At 35.5% G+C, this 18,884-nt stretch overlaps 1 protein-coding gene across 5 annotated transcripts in view; it reads right to left on the bottom strand.

The window, feature by feature from the left end:
- Positions 1 to 18,884, bottom strand: part of UHRF2 (ubiquitin like with PHD and ring finger domains 2) — a 95,839-nt gene that overhangs the window by 2,402 nt on the left and 74,553 nt on the right. For 2 of the 5 annotated variants that reach the window (XR_011138065.1, XM_068928806.1), the window contains exons 9-15: positions 15,913 to 16,017; positions 7,166 to 7,272; positions 5,147 to 5,309; positions 4,402 to 4,539; positions 3,475 to 3,598; positions 2,901 to 3,064; positions 353 to 451 (exon numbers count right to left, since the gene is read on the bottom strand). Coding sequence is in view for 4 of the 5 variants with exons in the window: in XM_068928806.1 (XP_068784907.1) it covers positions 353 to 451; positions 2,901 to 3,064; positions 3,475 to 3,598; positions 4,402 to 4,539; positions 5,147 to 5,309; positions 7,166 to 7,272; positions 15,913 to 16,017 (900 nt within the window). In the remaining variant the exon portion in view is untranslated. The remainder of the gene's footprint in view (positions 1 to 352; positions 452 to 2,900; positions 3,065 to 3,474; positions 3,599 to 4,401; positions 4,540 to 5,146; positions 5,310 to 7,165; positions 7,273 to 15,912; positions 16,018 to 18,884) is intronic. The other 3 variants (XM_068928809.1, XM_068928810.1, XM_068928811.1) reach the window with 3 other exon arrangements.

Here is an 18,884-nt window from a genome sequence, read left to right as displayed (position 1 = left end):
ATCTCTTTTTATTCCGTAGTCATATAAAAATAAATTACTGTTACTAAACCAACATCTAGCTCCTGGACCAAACGAATTCCTACAGTAATTACAATGGAATGCCAGCAATGGTAAGCTTGACTCATTATGTCTATTAGGAATTATATTAAATATGCTTCTACATTCCACTTTTTTTTCCCCAACATAACATTAGGATTACTTGAAAACACAGCACTCACTAAAGGCAAACTTGTTATGTTTTCTCGCTCATAATGCTAGGCAATAATTGTCTTTCTAAAATGCATTTTGGCTCCGGTAACTGGTGTCTCAGAGCCAAAAAAAAAGCCCAGAGCAAGACAGAGTTCATTCTTACTTTGCAGACATTGTGGAGGCACTCTGTTGTCACTGGCTGGTAAACCAGCTCCTGGCAGCAGACACACATAAAGGATTGTTCCAGTTTCTTCAGAAAATTCTAATGTAGGGCAGAGGAAAACTCTATTAAAGGCACACCCACAAATATGGAAAAAAAAAAAAAAAGCATTTTAACTAAGCTTTTTTTTTTTCAAAAATACACTGCCCTACTTTTGTAATTATTACACACATTTACATTACTTACAAATTTAGGCGCCAAATTCACACTGAACTCTCAGAAAATAAGTTGGCCCTCTGAAAATCCAGCAAATACACACATAAATTTATGAGATGCTTGTATAACACAACTGTTTCTCTTTTACTGAACACAGTTAGCAATGAGTAAGAATTTTATGTAAGTCTGTAAGTTGTGAAATTCAATACACAGTGTGGTTAGGCAACAGCTTTACCTTGCAAAGAGACTGCTTATATTGAAATTTTTCTACTGTCTTCATGATTCAGACCCAGTTTTAGATTTCCTTCCAGAGCTAACCAGCATGAAGCCTATACTGATAGATATTTATAAAAAAGCATTCTCACACCCTCTGCTACTGTTATCTACTGCTCATAAGTAATACACTACTGTTTACAGCCTCTTCCCTCATACCATCAAAGTGGAACCATGTTTTCTTTATTGGTATTCAGCGGACAGTACAGTTTTTGTAAATGCTATTTACTCCACTAACATGATGAGCTTTCAAAAGTTGTTAAATCCTCCCTATTAACAAGAAGCAGAGTGTGATTTCTAAAAGTATTTAGAAGGCAGGTCCACAACCACAGTTTCTCTGCTCTTCCACAATTCAGAGAACTAAGGTTTTAAACATTGTTTACTTGTACGTGAGTACTGTTATAAACAAAACAAAACAGACTGGCAGGCCTGTCAAGCCTAATTCTTAGCACAGACAATTCAGAGGCTAGTATCTGTATTTAGTGTTCACTGCTAGAAATTTGTACCTATGCTGCTCCGCCAAGGGAGAAAAAAGGTATCTAACACTGCTACTAAGAAAGTCACCTCTGCAGCTCCTATTGCGATTACGGACTATGGCTAGCTTAATGGCTTCTTCTGTGCTCACTCTTCAATTTATCTGCATTAGGTAAAAGAACCTCCTTGGTTGTTCTTTCTTCTTCTCTGAGCAGCTCTGAGGAATGTCAGATACATTTGTACAATGTCAGTGTTCTGCAAATATCTCAAAAATACCAGCGTGGGTATAGAGGGGAAAAAAAAGCAGATTTACAGTTACTCAATACTGTCCTTTGAACTCATATTTTAATATATTTTAAACTATACCTTCTGAAATGGAAAGGTGGTTGTTTCAAGTAAAAGGTTTATATTTTCATTGCAGCTACATAAAGCTAGCTGTCCGATTCCCACTACCTTTAGTGACAACTATACAGAACTTTTGTCAAAATTATGTGTAGGAATCTGCAGAAAAATGACTTTCTAGTAATTAGACTGCCTTTAAAACACCTCTTTTCTCCTTTTTCAAGAAACATATTTCTCTGCTGCTGTCCATCACGCACAATTTTAAAAGCTGAAATTCCTGCTAATCAATTACAAACACTGGACAATACACAGATAAAAGAGGTAGTAACTTTACAATATTCTACTGCAATAACTTTACAGCATTAGCTCCTACACATACCGAAGTGCAGCAGCATTAGAACCAAGACTGCATTGTAAGTGGAAGAACAGAGAGTTATAGATGCTTTTTCTGTCATAGAAGAAGCAAAAATAGCCAGAGCTAATTCTCAAATAAACATGAATGAATGTTCATTTTTAGGCATCTATTTTCCAGCTAATAGTTTGTTTTTTTCCTGAGTTGATACTGACCATTATCAAGTCACTTTAACTTCTTAGTGCCTTCATTTCTTATTCTGCAAAACAGCTAAAATAACTATGAACTTGGTATTGATAAGATTAGTTATCACTGAAGAACATAATATATCAGGGGATACTCCTTCTGTGGGCTTTTTTTGTGCTAGTGCCTAGTTTCTTCAGTCTTGAACTAGTCTTCCTATTTTCTGGACATTTAGGGGGAGAGAAGTGTTTCTTTTCTTCCTTATTTTCATTTCATATGCAAGTTTTAGAGTTTCAAGATGACAATTCTTCTGTCTCCTTCTTAAACAAAGAAAGAAAATGATATTTGCTGTCATTTCTGTCTAAACAAAAAGTAGTGACTGGAACCATTTTTCCCCAGGTCTTATTTCTCATGTCAGCACTGCGTAAAAATATATGCATACTTTCAGAGAACAAAGCATTACCTTTAAACTAAAAACCAGTACTTTTTATACTAATATGGTGATTTTAGCTAGAAAAGTCGTCTACCATGTAGGTGCAAACCCTACTGTTTCCCTGAAATCTGAATCCTGCAAAACAAAAAAAATGCTAGAAATAGTATATACTCAGAAAAAGTTCAAAAAGCAAATTAAGTTTTAACAAAGACTCAGATTTCTCCGTACACTATAAAGAAAAGTTAAAAATTAAAAATTCAAGCATGTATCAAACATACTGGTCCTTCCTTAAGAGAAGCAAGCACTTCATCCCACAGTTTCTGGTTCATACAGTCTTCTCTAATCAGCCACTGCTGTTCTTGGGTCAGTTGGAAAGCCTCTCCTTTCCCTCCATCTCCCATTCTCATGGCTTTGGATGTATTTGTAGGTTCCTCTATACCTGCTTAATATTATGACCATGAGACAGAGTAACAACAGAGAGTTAGTCTGAACTAGTAAAAGCAAAAGACAAAACCGTTTCTAGAAGGCTAAAACACGGACCACTTTAATTTAACACTGAAATGAAGTCCCTACTCCAGCTAATACTGTTAGCATTATTTTGGACTGCAGTACATCGTTGCATAGAAGAACGTTCATTTTTTTTTACAGAGCTTTAAGAAAAAAAAATCCTTAAAATATAGTAAGCAGAACCTTAAGAGTCCCTCTCTACTACCTTGTTACTGAACGTTTACTTCACACTTTATATTTGTATCCCAAAAATCTTCCTACTTCCACAAGGCTTTTATGCTATTGGCTCAATAAATGCAACACGACAGTCTTCACTGTTGAATGCTAAAAAGTAAAAAGAAATACCATCATCAATTGTCCTTTTCTGGTTTCCATTACTCTGGCTGGTTGGCTCCTGTTTCACAGTTTGCTTTTTAACCTTATCTTTCTTCTCCTTACTAGCCATGGCTTCCAAATAACCTTCTGGATACTAAAATAAAAAAAAGCATTCATTTAAAACAGAACCCACTGGCACACAGGAATTCCCAAATACCAATAAGACTAGCTTCTAAAGGACTCTAAAACCCTACGACTACATATTGAAATAATTTAAAAAAATTAGACCTACATGAAGGACAACACTTCTAAATTATTATCTATTTTCAGAAAATTGAAGTGAAGTTAAAGAACGTGATCTAGACTGGACTGTATTGAAACGAACCTGATATCCGCATCTACGTCATTCCAAACATAAAAATCAGCAAGCTAAAGCGGAAGATGATGGTAAAACAAATAATTGACCTTCTCAGGAAAGAAACACTATGTTACTTCTTTTAATCTTTCATGGATTCTGCAACGTCCAGTCCTCATGGGTTAGTTTGTTTCCCCACCTGAAATACATTATCTATACAAATTACTCACTCTCATGTAGAGAAAAATACATGGAAATGTGTAGCTCTCGTGAATTCTCAGAGAGGCTCAACTACTACAGAAGTTACTTGTATAAATTCTATCCAGCAAAAGGATCACAAAAAGAGAATCACAGTCTTAATTTTCTAATCCATATATACAAGAAAATTCACTGCAAGGCAGAAAGCCTCATTCACAATTCCTTCTGCTTTGCCAGTATTATAGGATTTTTCCAGTTTGCAGATAATCTTAAGTGGTTTTTGGTATTAGAGCCTGCCACAATGAGGTAGAAGAAAAAAACTGGGTCTTGAATTTAACTCTGCTTCCTATTTCTGGAATTTATTTCCTTGAACTAAGAACAACTTTGTGAACACTGATTCTGACCTGTACACTCAGACCCAATTTCTTTGACCGCTCCATTCCTTCTGAGGTCCAAGGTGCAGGCTCCACATCATCTCTTCTCAGAAGATAGCGCCAAACTAAAAACCCACATTTTCCAATTTCTGGCCAATATTTCACCACCTAAGTAACAATAAAAGTTTACTGTCAAACATTCTATCACAAATCTAATTTAAGAAAATCTGGACAGATATTTAATGGTAACCCTGCTAAGCAGTCATTATTTTATCACAAGCCAAAATGCATGCTTGTAGTCATACCTTGATTGTTCAAGAAATGGGAAACTGTGTTGTACGTTGCTGTTATATAGAGCAGGTCTTCCCTCAGATGCACAATTCTTTTTATTTTTGACAAAGATAAACACTCTTAAAAGATAAACACTTTTATTCTAGAGACTGAGAAGTCATTAAACGTGCAAAAAACGTGGACATATTTGGAAGGAATGAAGAAATCAATTGATTTCCAGGGATAAAAACGATTCAGTAAGCACACATAACACAGCTTACATATTCAACTTTATATAGCCTATTTTGGATTATGCTCCATTATCACTGCTCTAAATATTTTCACTTCTCTTCATTACAGAATGAGATAAGAATGAACTGTCATGGAGACAAAATAATTAATTCTTTGAAGTAATAATAAAGAATTTGCAATGTAACACACAAGAGAGTTTTTAGAACACTGTCTGAAAAAATGTTATGATGCAACTCAGTAGAAATCAGAATACCTTGTAAATGCCATCATATCTGTTGCCTTCCTCTGGGGCGTATTTGCTGATCCTTCGTCCTTTTGAGCTGCGCACTACTCGGACTGGCTTACCAGCTCTCCAGTTTTTAGACTCTGCTCCATTTTTATCATCCAATGGGGCATCACAGTTAAGGGCCAAAGCTCTAAAACACATGCAAAATCTTTATAAACAAGATTGCTTCCTACAATATTTTATGGAGAATTAATTTACTTAGAATATATTTATCTGCCTTGTCTAATTATGTTTTATGAAGCAGCACAGAAATTTACTGGAAATTCTTCAAGAAACTACAGTGCTGATGGAAGCACTGATGTCCATGCTACCACGTGTGATACAGAAAAAGAAGAAAAAGTGGAATACATAATATTTTATTGTCAACTTTCAAGATTAGAACTTAGCTAATACAGCTAAATAAAATAAAACCAGTCCTGTCAGATTGAATCTTTTTTCCTGAGTGTGAAACAGGAAACAGTGTGAAAGGCACATTTTCCCTCTCGTTGTTCCACGTTACTGCAGATTATTTGGCTTAGTGTGTACACAGTATTGAGGATTATGAAAAATAGCGTATGGAAAAAAGTACAGAGCAAACAACTAAAAAAGCATCAGTAACTGAAATCTTTCTCACGGTCCATAAATCGCCTCTGAGTAGGAGTTAAATAACAGCAACTAACTCAAGGACAAGCAAATGCCTTTATCCACTAGTTATATGAGGACCTTACTCCGGAGCAAGGCACTATGAATATCTACTTGGCCAAATTGTTGGAATGGAAAATATGTTTACAGCCACAGACTGACTTGACCAGGTATTGAAAAAGCCTCCAGAATCAGAATCAGACCAAATCGCATTATTTTACGTTTCACAGAACTGAAGAAATAATGTGGCCCATAAACAGGGATGGCACAAGTCTAAAATCTGCAACGCACAGAATAGTAAGTCACGGGGATGCAGTGCAGATTTTTAAAATGTTTCCTATGTAAAGACAAACTTAAAAATAAGGAAATTATCTGGACAAGTGAAAAACAATTCTGATTCTGCTACATGGAATAACAAGAATCTTCTGCATCAGTCACTGAAGTGTCTGAGGACTCTTCAGAAATTCAGTAACTGACAGCACTTTATGCTCTACGTGCATCAATTGCATTTGTTAAGAGTAGAGAGATGCTGAGACTAAATTCAAATTTTTCTTCTAGTTCCAAAAGGAAATTTGCTCTATTCATGAAAAATTCTTGTAAACCTACTCAAACCTACTTAAACCTACTTTCCATTTCCCTTCCCTCTTTGTTCTTATTCATAGCACTGTCTCTACCGCCCTCCCTTCCTCAGCGTCCAAGCCAGACTTTTCCTCCTCTCCTCTGAGCAAGACCAAGAGCTTTGTAATAACCCTGCTGGACTCTCACTTTCTGTGCTTAACAGCAGCACATCACAACTAAGGGCAGACTTGTCAAAGAAAAGGTCTCAGTCAATGCTGGCATCTCACAGCTTGTATACAGTCAGTTATGTTAACATATAGATTATGCATGCAGAAAAGGATGGTGAATTCGGTGGCGATTGCTTAGTTCAGGTGGGCTTTTTAAACAACATTACAATACTTTAAATAGATGTCTAATCCATTTTTTTCCAATAAATCTGCTTTTTTAAGCAACTGTTTTTGACTGCAGTTAGGCAAAAGACTAACCCAATTTTACCAGGAACATCAAAATGTACATCTTAAAGACAAAGCAATACCCTAATTCCTTGTTCTTCATAACCAATTATGATGGCAGAACACGCTATAAAAACATAAAAGATTTATTTCAATACGGGCAAATGAACCACCTTCTTCAGACGTAACTTTCATAATCCATTAAAAAAAGAATAAATGAAATAAATCAAATTAAAGCAATCAAAAAATCAATTGAATAGATCAAATTTGCTTAAATTGAATAAATCAAATCCACTTAAGATTAAACTTAAGCCCTTTGCTTTGAAATATTTTTTATTTCATCTTCAAAACTTACCTGTTCATGTGTGTTAATGTCTGATCAAATGAATGCTCTCCAATTCTTTTATTGCCAGAAAGATCTCTACCTCCACTCCCAGTATAAGTGAATTCATCTCCTCGATCCTGTGCAAGAAGATTATCCTTGGTTTTAACACTCCAAATTAAAACAACTGAATCTAGAAAACACTGCTTCATTGATTCTATTTACTCAAAACAGAAAAGAAAATAGTCCAAGGCATTGAAAGACGTTTTCAACTTCAGCATCACTGTCTTTAAACAGTAGTTGTGCCAGCGCAAAGCTACTGGTCTGCACGTAACATATTCACGAGAAAATTCTTACAAAAATGTGCCTGCCTTAAAAAATTGAACTTTTATAACTTCTTTAAAATTGCTTTTAAACACAAAATATTTCCAAGGGAAAGAACACATTCTAGCTAATGATTACGTGCTCTGTAGCTTTGAATTAATTCATAAGAATATCATGTTTGTAAAATATGTAATATATAACTCGGAGCGTTCACTTCTGCTTGTGCAAGAGGCTGAGTGCTAATAAGGCGCAGCAGTTTGTGCTGAAATATAAGGCAAGTCCTTTAATTTAGTTATTATTTCAGGTATTCTGAACCACTAAGAGCTTAAACGTATTTACACTCAAGTTTTATAACCTGATATAATTTTGTAGTATATTTCCTGAAATTAATTTTTTGGAAATTGAAGGAAGGTTGATGAAACCTTTTACCATGAACCTTAAAAATAACGGAAATATGTATGCACCTAAGTAAAGCCAGTATTACTGCTTTCTTTCGGCAAGATATCACAGACACTCACAGTATTTCTGGCAAATTCAAATATTGCTAAAAAGATACAAATATATTTAATATGGCAACTCTTCAGAGATGCAAATCTTGCACAAAGCATGAAACAACAGTATCAGACAAATAGTTAATAAGTAGAAAAGTAATGTTTTTATGAATTCGTATAGCAAAAATCTAAACATACTAGTATGCACTAGTAAAGTTCAGTCCATTTCGTACCACTATTAAATGTTTGACATTATTAAGGTAATAATACAATCCATTGCAAGACTGTAGTCATAGCTATTTTATGACTGACGAACAGCAGAACAAGAGAAAGATAGAAAGAGAGATACTGGTTGTACAAAACCATAAAGTAATTACAGAAATTATATTTAATTTTGTGTAAGGAAAACTTAACAGAAATTCCACTGCAGAATTAAGAGTATTTCCCCCTCAAGATTTATCTAGACATAACAACAAGCAAACGCTATGAAGCTGAAAAGATACTGAAAACATAACAATGCCACTGTACAAATTCTGGTATATCCTTCACTAAAACCGTCCACTACTGCTCAGTAACTCTTCAAGAACATACAGCAGAAGCAGATGGCACTATATGAGAATGACATAAGAAACAATTTCAAAAGGATGAAAGACCAAAAAGATTAGAACTGTTCACTAACCAAGGATTTAAAATAAATCATGCAAAATGATGGGGTGTAACAGAATTGAGCTCTAATCTGTTTATTTTTTTTTCAGTGATTGGTAATTAAAGTCACAGCAAACAAAATGTGCAGATCATGACAGGAACAGTAATAATGTAAATAGGGCTGTCATATAGATTGAAAGGGATTTGCCTGATGAATTAGGCCCATTGAAAAGAATTGCATTTTAGAACTGAATTGGAAGCGAGTACAAAATTCAACCAGAAAGGTATATCCTGGAAAGTCGTGAATCCAGGAGAATTTTGGATTTCATAACAAACACGAAACTGAACATGTGTTCATGGTCCATCAGAAGGGCAAAAATAGCCAATGTCGTTTTTTGATGTATAAGCAAAATTAAGATGAAACTAGTAAGTGATTTTACCTCTTTTCGTAACTTTGTTGAGACAAATATTGGAATAACATACAGAAGAACGTAAAGAAAACTGGAGGACAACGAAAAAGAACATAAACATTAGCAAGACTGGAAAAAATGGTTTACATGAGACAACAGGTTTCGACAAACTGCTTAGTTTATCAAAGGAATAGATGCAAGAATCTTCACGAGGAGAAAATACTTCGACTCAGCTTCCCAGAAGAACTCCACCGGCTGATACACTCACTTATCAAACATCAGATCAAACAAAAAGTGCTGTCAACAAAGACATGCAGTTCCTGGAACAGGAGGAAAGCACAGACACCCTGCCATACAGGGTACTAATTCTGATGAACAGAAACAAGAACATCTTGAACCTCTGATAAGAGAGCAACACCCAGAAAAAGGAGAGGAACAAATTCAAGAAGAATATATAATTGCAGAAAGAGAAAAAAAAATCTAGAAAGGCAAGAAAGAAGGCTGCACAGACCAGAATCCTTAAAGTGAAATAAATGCACATATAAAGAACCCATGACATATAGCAGTGAAAGGGGGATACTGACAGACTGGAGGAAAGAACTGGAGATCTACAGGACCTACTTCCACAGTGGTTAAAGCATTTTCCTTTGGACTATGCCAGGGTACTTATGCAGCTAATTACTGGGGATCTTCTGATGAGTAATGACTCATTAGAACAATTTCTCAATAGCTTTGAGCTGTAACTCCACCTACAGACAATGCTGGATTTTTCTACCATCCTTTGCAATGTTCAACTGACAGCCTGTGTATGTCAGGTAAAGGCTGAATTCTACTTTTATCTCAAGAGGATCACAGGGCAGAGCTTAAGATGCTGAAAAATTCTACTGTAAATTCTAATCTAATAGGTAAAGAAAACATTTGGCAAAGGGAATTTGTTACTGATGTCTGAATGTCCTTCTTTAAAAAATAATATAATGTCAAAAAATGCTATTAGAATACTTCTCTTCCTTCTTTCTACCTTTTTCCAATGTTCTTACCTTAAAGTAAGTAGTTCAGCTATTTTCTATTTCTCTGTTTTCCACAGCTTATTTCAGCCTTCTGCACCAGAATTTGCTGCCAGCAGATAGCAAGACCTATCGTTATTCTGTCTTCTCTTAATGCCTTCTGTATTTCTCTCTCTGTCTTACGTTGTCTCCAGAAAGTTATTTCTTAACTGTCCTGTTTGTAAATTCTGCTCATGTTTTGGAACAAATGAGCCTCTGCCATGGTAGCACTAAGGCTAAATAAAGGCTAAGATATTCATTAGTATGACAAAGCAAAAAGCACTAAGCCTTTTTAAAGACATTCTAAATATCAGAATATTTTGTTTGAAAGGATTTTTCTTTCCTCACTAGAGGTACCTGAAGCCAAATCATTTCCTTGTTCCTCTCCATAACGAGAGTGAATGCTGACAGGATTGGTCTATCTGCCCAATTTTGTGATTTATTTTTGTCAATTTCACGGCTTTGTACTGTAATAAAAGGTACCGATTAAAAGTAAGTGATAAATTACATATTTCATTTATAAATCAATAAAACCATTGCATTACGTTCAAAGCTTGACACATCTCATTTGGGGTTTCTGGATCTTCATCCCCCAACCTTGACAGCAAGAACCTTCCGTACCATGGCATATTCCACTCTGATAAACACTTTGTAACCGTTTCACTGATAGCCAGTCTAGATTTTCTCAACTTAAAAGAATTTTCAGAATGATAAGTAAGACTGCTTCAGAGTAGGAAACAGTAAATATTGGCTAATTGGTGAGGAAGGTATGTCAACACTTTGGAAAATGACTCCCAAGTGAAGTACTAGAGAACTACGGTATGTGCCCCACTTTCTGAGGTTTTTCTTAGTCCTTTCTGTGTTAAGTGCCAGAACGGTGACTCGTCAGATATTTAAAATAAATATTAATATGTAAGCTAATGCAGGATACCCAATCTGGATTCATTATATTCTGCTACCAGAAGCTCAAAATCAGAATGTGGGTACTGTTTCAGACTTTAAACCAGGTACAGCCAAGATACAGTATACAGAAAGCTTTTTTTACAGCTAAAAGGCCATTTCCTGTAATGGGAGAATACATAGGAGATGCAACAATTTCTTGAGACAACATTTTTTAGTTACAGATAACTGATTATTTGCTGGAGTTCACTGATACATCCTCTTTCTGAGGGCAAGGGACCTTGCACTCTGTATGAGGAATTTCATTAGCTTAATATAACGATAGTTAAAGCAAGACAAGAAAAACCTTGCCTATCTCAAAAGACATGCACTTAACTATTTGACAGTCATTTAGTTTTGTACGCAGAATAAGAATTTATTACATTATTGTTATTTTACATATTTAATAATATGCTTAATATCATTAAGAACAAACTTTTATTACCGATCACGTGAAAAATACACAAAATCCTGCAAGAAATCTCTGGTTTGTGCCAAGGTTGGCACAATGAATAAAGAAAGGAAAAGCAGTATGCTCATCTTCAAAAATTTAAGAAAGGAATAAAATGATCACGTTCCATACATTATTACACTAATATTTTGACTATAGTTTCCTTGAAAAAATATATAATCCTAGAAAGAAAGAGGGTCAGTATGTTAAGTGGCCTAGGTCCTTGACCTAAGGTACTCACAAGTCACAGAATGTTTCTTAGAAAGCATGTAGTATAAAAAAAAAGCATGGGCAAGGAGCAGTATTGACCAAGGTTCCAAAATAACTTTGAAAGAAGTGGATAAATAAGACTACTATGACAGATGCAGCACCAGCAGTAAAAAAAATGACAAAAAGGGTCTATGCGACAAAACAACGCTTTTGTTGTTAAAATAGCAACAAAATAAATGTTGTTTTTGATGTTAAAATAATCCTTAATACAGTGCAGGTACAGAGGAGAAAATGAGGGGTTTCGACATGAGGAGACATAGAGGATTTCAGAAAAAGATGCAAGAAAGGTGATTTTTCATATTAGCCCTTTGTACAGACTGATGGTTAACAAAATGGAATAGTGGAGTTGAGACGGCTGGAGAATAGGAGCTGTCCTGTGAACCTGAAACACCAGCAAAAAGTATGAATGTTAACAATATTGCCCAACAAAATAATGTCGAGTATGGCGGTAGGAAGAAGGGACAAATAATAAATCTGAGAGCAAAGGAAGATACTCGGTAGCTATTACCATAATGAGATACACAAATTGCCTCACGTTACATTGGAGTTTCAAGCAGATACCAACCCAGCAGAGCCCTTAGACCATGGAAATCTGACAGCATCTGAAAACAGCAAGTTTCAGGACAGCAAGCACCATCAGATTTTCAGCTCAAAACTCAATCCAGACGGTTCACAACAGACAGATTCTCAGTGCAATGACTGTAATGAATTTATTATGTTAGATTCTCCATTACATAAATAGAACGGGGAAAATCTGAAAGGACCTGTTCCCTTGGCAGAATGGCATTGTCAGAAAACCTATATCGGATACTTCTCCTCTGTACCGAGCACAGAGATACCAGAGCTCACACTGGATTCAGGCGACCCAGGTAAACTCAGAAACATAGTTAGTATAGCTGCGGATAAAACATACATACCATTGTGACTAGCAGTTTACCCAGATCTTTGGAAATAAAACATTTTGACTGAGACCTGAAGCTCCTATTGACACTTGATTTGGATTTAAAGCCATTTTAGTATGTAATTCACCAGTCATGGCAGTGCTGGAACTGATCTAGTATTTTCACGGTACAATGAACACTAAGCAGAGGTTCAGACATGCTACATTCGCACCACAAGGCTCAGACAAATCTAGAGAGCTGAATACCACTTCTTTGTAATTGCATCATTTCAAGCAAAAGGAATAGCAGCTGTTCTGACACCTTGGAACTGATTACCCAAACACCAGATTGATGTGAAGATGCAGAATACTCGAAACGGATAGTGGACCATTTCATGAAGTAGATTGGTCTGGTGCAAATTCATCAAGGAATCTAAGCAACAAAAGGCATTTGCCTAGAGTCCCTTTTGAGCCATTAGAGAGTCCACTCACTTGTACACCCTCAGAATCTTTTACAAGAGGACATGAATGATCCTAGCAGATGCTATTGAATCTCAGTTCTTTGATCTCCCATATGATACCATATGCAAAAGTACTTCAACAAGAAAACACCTTTGTTCAGGTTGAACTGACCACACCAAACAACAGTTAATTTACTACCTTAATAACACTACCTCAAACCAGCAGAAATGCGGATCTTGAAACTTTTAAAAGGAGTAAATAAACACCATTTTTCCCTTGCCTCATAGGTAATTTTTCCACTCAAAAGTGAAATTTCTTTAGCCATTTGATTTGATGAACAGACACAACCAAATACTTTAATCGTGAATATTGTGATTGTACAGTCACTGTTAATGCCTAATACCTGGTGTTCTGGATCCTTATAAATGTTAGCCTCTACTGAAATAATTCTCAGTTTTCAAATTCATGAAAGAATTCTCACAATTTCTTCAGCCTTGCACTACGGTTATTCAGTTTCCACTACGGTTATTATCAGGAACAAGACCAGATGTGCAGTATTAACATATCCAAGACTCTAAAGATAACCATTATAATTATTGTTTTTTTAAATAAGGTAACCTATGTAAATGAACTCTTCATCACTAAAATTCTATGTTAAAATATATATAAGATATATTAAGATGCAAGCATTTTATATGCATATAACCATGAACATTTTCGACATTAAGCTTAACTCCAATTTTGCCTAACATTTGTTTTGTACACCACGACTGTCTAAATTTTGAGGCCAGACTCTTTACTGACAGAATATGTTGTTACTGAGCATCCCAGTATATCCAGAACATCCCAAACTGAGCAAATTCACTGACAAGTCTGGGTGTGCAGGATCGTAAGCTTCTAAACGGACAGCAGTAGACTTGGAAGTCAAACAGTGAATTCTAATTCTGCAGTATATTTTTTGGAACTATTTTTACCCTAGCGGTGAACTGTTAGTTTAAAGCTACAAGATGACCCTTATGACGCAGCTTGTTAGTAGTATGCATAAACAGTTTGAGAAACATTGTAAACATACAGTAAAACACACAGTCTTCCAAAATGCATTTATTTCTCAATCTTGTCAAAACTTGTACACAAGAAACTATATCATACTACTAAAATTCGAGCAAGAGTTACCTCTCATATCTTATTCTTATACAATAAGTGACTAGATGGGAGCGGATTTTATTTGAATTTTTATTTAAAAGCTTCATTGGAGCAAAGAGATACTGTGTTTAGGATACTCTTAAGTACAGAATTTGAGTTCTCCCTGAGTGTCTGAGAGGATTTGAATTTCAACTGCTTTCAAAAAATAGGGAAAATGGAAGCAAACTGGGGAAAAAAATGGTACGTGAAAAAAGAACTAAAGAAAAATTAATATCAAAATGCACCTAGCAAAAAAAGGTTTCCTGCTGTGTTCTTAGTTTACAGCACTGCTTTTTAGGACAGCACCTCCAAAACCCCCAGCTATGCTTCTTCAAAATTATGTATGTCATTAAGACAGTGACATTACTTAGGTGTCCACAAAAACACACGATCACAACATCACTTAGCCGAACTGGAAAAGACATGCAAAGGATCCAAATAAGTTTATTAAACGTTATGGACTGAATAATTACAGCAGCAGAAATAAGGCTAACATCAGTATCACCACCAAAAAAAAAAAAAGGAATCTGCAGCATCCCAAGCCAGTAGTCACAACTACTGAGCAATAGTGTTGTTAGGATGCACTGGCTAAGGTCCTAGAGCTTGGGTTGGGGTTGACTCCAAGGATGTAGTAATGTACCAACACCAAGTACCTCCTCATGTGACTTGTCCAACAGAGAGACACAGGCGCCTTCAGAGGCAATACCCTGCAGCAGCAGCAGCTGGTAAGTGCTGTTGGCAAAGAATACATAACATCCTGATGCTATTTCAGATGTTTATTTCATTTCCTTCTCCAATGCCTTGTTCTTTGTGATTAGCAGCTACCCATGTTTTCAAAACACAGGTTGCTTACTGCTTTATCCTTCACCTGATGCATGATTCAAAATCCCACCTGATGGAATAGAACTGTAGGAAGGGATGTACCCTATGCAAACATTATTTGATTACAGAGAACAGTAATCTATTCATATACAAAACTTGGTCAACATCATGAGAAGAAAGTCAGGCAAAATTAGCATTTTGTTTAGCAGTATAATTGCTTTGGCTACTGTACTTAGATGTTGACATCAATACAGAAATTTTTCCGACATCTTCCCTTGGGGATGATAATAAAAAATAATAAGATTGCCCTGAGAAGTTCTGAAAGCTTTAATCATTGGAAGTCAAGAACCTTCAGAACTTCAAAAAAATCAAGCAACATGCCTATTTTATCCTTACCCACTAAAATAAATATATTACATTTTATTTAGAAATACAACAAACCCCCCAAAAGGCTTTTATCTGCTTGATTGACTCGAAAGCAATCAAAACAATGACCAAAGTAGAATCTAAAACATATAACTCGTATATAATTATGGTATCAGATATTAAATAATGATAAATTCAGACTACGATAGCATACTAAAATTTAACTCTCCTAAGCAATGTAAAATTCAGCTGTAATGGAGGTATTTTGCTTGAGTATAAGCATGACAATATTCTTTTAGAAAAAAATTGTTTAAACGCTTCTCCCCAAAATACTTAAAACTACCGGGTTTGATATCAGTAGTAGTTATTTTTTGCATAGTCCTATTTGCATAAGTACTAATTTTAGTATCAGCAATGAACAGAAACTCTCTATCTTTACAAATTTTAATACTTTAGAATAGCAAAACAAAATAATGGCTTTGATAAATGACATACCACTTCATCTTCAAATCCTCCAGCTAATACAAGTGAATAAGCTCCATCATTACTGCGTCCATGGATTCCACCCACATGGGGCCTGTGAACACCTGCTTCACTCACCTGGCAACAAAGAAAAAAAACCCAGCTTCCAAAATTTTTTTTGTCAAACAACTGGCCATCTTCAATCACTTTTCACCACTTGCCTCAAACTATCAAGTTATATTAAGAAAAAAAAAGGCTAAGCATTAAATTAAGTATTATCTAGGTAGATTATACCAAAAATAGTACTAACAGAATAAAAAAGTTCCCAGCAGTAAAAACAATTAATATCCTTCTTTAGAATGTTCCTTCATACTCAGACATTTTCTGTTTTCCTGATTCTGCATCTCCAGCTCCTAAACCTTTTATCCTGTTTTCCTGATTCTGCATCTCCAGCTCCCGAACCTTTTTTCCCAACCTACACTTTTAAGCAATTTCAGTAAAAGTTTACATTCTTTTGCTATAGTCTTCTACTCTCATAATAATGTAACACATCAAATCAAAGGTCCAGTTGGCCACAAATACTGCCTCTGACAACATTCAAGAGCAGACAGCTGTGCCCAATATGAAGTTTATGCAAGGACACAGCGATATGTGTCCTTGCATAACTTCGCAGCTTGCAGCTCTCTGTAGTCAGGACTTCCTAAACTACTGTAAACTTTGAACTCACAGTACTCAAGAGCAGAGTTCACAGTATTACTGCATGTCATATGAACTAGTGCTACTACTGTTCATCTTGAATCTGGCACCTGCCCATTTTGTTTGGTGATTCCTCTTTTTGCATCACAAAACCATATACAGTTGTTCTCTAATTACTTTTTTCAGTACTGCACACGATTTTGCATGATACAATACTATCTCTCTTCCAGAATGAAAAGTCTTCTTAGTTAATTCTTGAATGAAAGGCATCCTATCCCTTTAACCATCTTCACTGTTGTTCACAATGATATCTTCTATTTTTCTTCCTCTTCCTTTCTTAGCAATTTTAAGGCTGGATTTACCTTTTTGATCACTACTGAGCACAGAGAGGGCATATTTTTAGAATTATTACTTAGAAGTTTTCTTTCCCAAATAATAAGTAGCTGACAGCCTGTCACAAAGTATGTAAAGTTCGAATTGCACCCCACCATGTTTGCTATCCATGGCCACTTAGCACGCTCAGCCAACTTTATCAGCTATTTGCCAGTTTCTCCAGATCGTTTACGAATATGCCGAATAAAGAGGCTCCACTATCACGGTCTTCTTTCCTGCTCTATCAAACATCCTTTCATTCATTCCTCCCTCTCTTCTTTCACTTTCAGGATTTATGAATTAAATTAAGGTTTCTGGTACGTGATTCACACCAATGATGAACTCTGGTTAAGAAATTCATATCAAAGATGCTTTTCAGATGCAATTTCTTCTAGGGAAAAGAGTTTGTGTAATAAAAAACTATGCAAATCAGTAGTAAGAAACCACTTTTTCTAAAGTCTCACGGTGAGACCAATTCTTCTCTCATGCAAAAGAGAGACATGAGAAACAGTGAAATGAAAAACAAAGTATAATTTAACTATATAAAAAAATTTGTCAATCTTTTTTTCCAAAATATTTAAGTATGAAGTAGGTCGTTTGTGGCCAAAATTAAATAAATATGTACAAACAGTATCTTGCTTTTTGATATCTATTCCTTATATGCATGTTATCAGCATTCTCTACTTAATTTTTTGACAAAAACAGTCCTCTAATTATGTTCTTTTTTTGCTATCAGCACTAGAAAGATCTGTAAACTATAATACTGTGTGTTACCAACAGAATTTCTAACTAAAAAGTGAACTCAATTTTTATTACTGTTGAATTAGTGAGAACGAAAGTTGATTTTTAAAATTTGAGTTTGTTTAATTAATTTTAAAAGCTTCTCTGATTTATGAGACTAGACTTAACCTGGAAGCCAAAAAAAAAGATTAACAGTTATAGATGTATTTCGAACTATTTATTTTAATTCCCTCACAAAAATGTTCTTCCAACACAACACAGAGAGGTCAACAAAAACACAAAAGGTAATTTTCCTCCTAACTGAGTAATTTTGTGTAAAATCATTGGGATAACGAACATTGCAATTTTACCATACCAAACTAATTTGGTTCATTATTTTTTAAAGCCTGTACTGATGGTAGTGCTCATGACAGACACCCAGGTCAGAAAAGATCCAGAGAACTAGTTTAGTTTTCAGCTGCCTCGTTGAGTTCTACTCAAGAGAAATGGAAAACTGTGGCTAAAGGGAAAGCCTCTGTTAACCATTTCAACCTTAAAACACGCATGCCATTCCAAATCCAGAATTCTTCGGTCAGTACTCGAAGACACCATCGTAAGAGGAAAGTCTCTTGGTAAGTGTTCTCTTCTATAAATCGTGTATTAAAAATATCTATTTTCTTCTCAGAAGACAGAAGGCGATAAAAAGCTTAGAAAGAACATCAGAAAAGGCTTTCTTTTTTATCACGCCCCTCCACAAACAGAAAAAAAGTCTTATTTCTATTTCTCTGGATATTGTGGAAAATAGTCCTCAATTGTGCTCTTTTAGACGTGCAAGAGATATAGAATTAACTGATAGCAAATCAAAGATAAAACAAAAGTCAGTGGTATCAGGCAAGATGAGGGTAACAAAATAAGGTTGCCACTTGTTGGACACTTCAAAATCGCAGAAAATCAGTATTAGCACAAAAATATGCTGTCCCATTCTCCCTGCTTTGCTCTTTCCTGCCCCTCTGTACGTTGGCACTGTATTTGTATAACCAAAAAGTGAAGCAGATTGGGAAAATTAACTTGCCCCATTCCCCCAAAGGAATTATTTTTCTGGAAGATTTGTTGCCAGTCTAGTTTACTGCAGAATTTAAGAAAATGGGACAAGAAGTGCAAGAAGTAGAAAAAGCTGAACAGACAGATACTTTCAGTAGTAGTACTGGCTTATGCTC

This window comes from Struthio camelus, chromosome Z, assembly GCF_040807025.1.
Source record: "Struthio camelus isolate bStrCam1 chromosome Z, bStrCam1.hap1, whole genome shotgun sequence".
Classification (NCBI taxonomy): Eukaryota; Metazoa; Chordata; class Aves; order Struthioniformes; family Struthionidae; genus Struthio; species Struthio camelus.
This window is presented reverse-complemented; position numbering and strand designations above follow the sequence as displayed.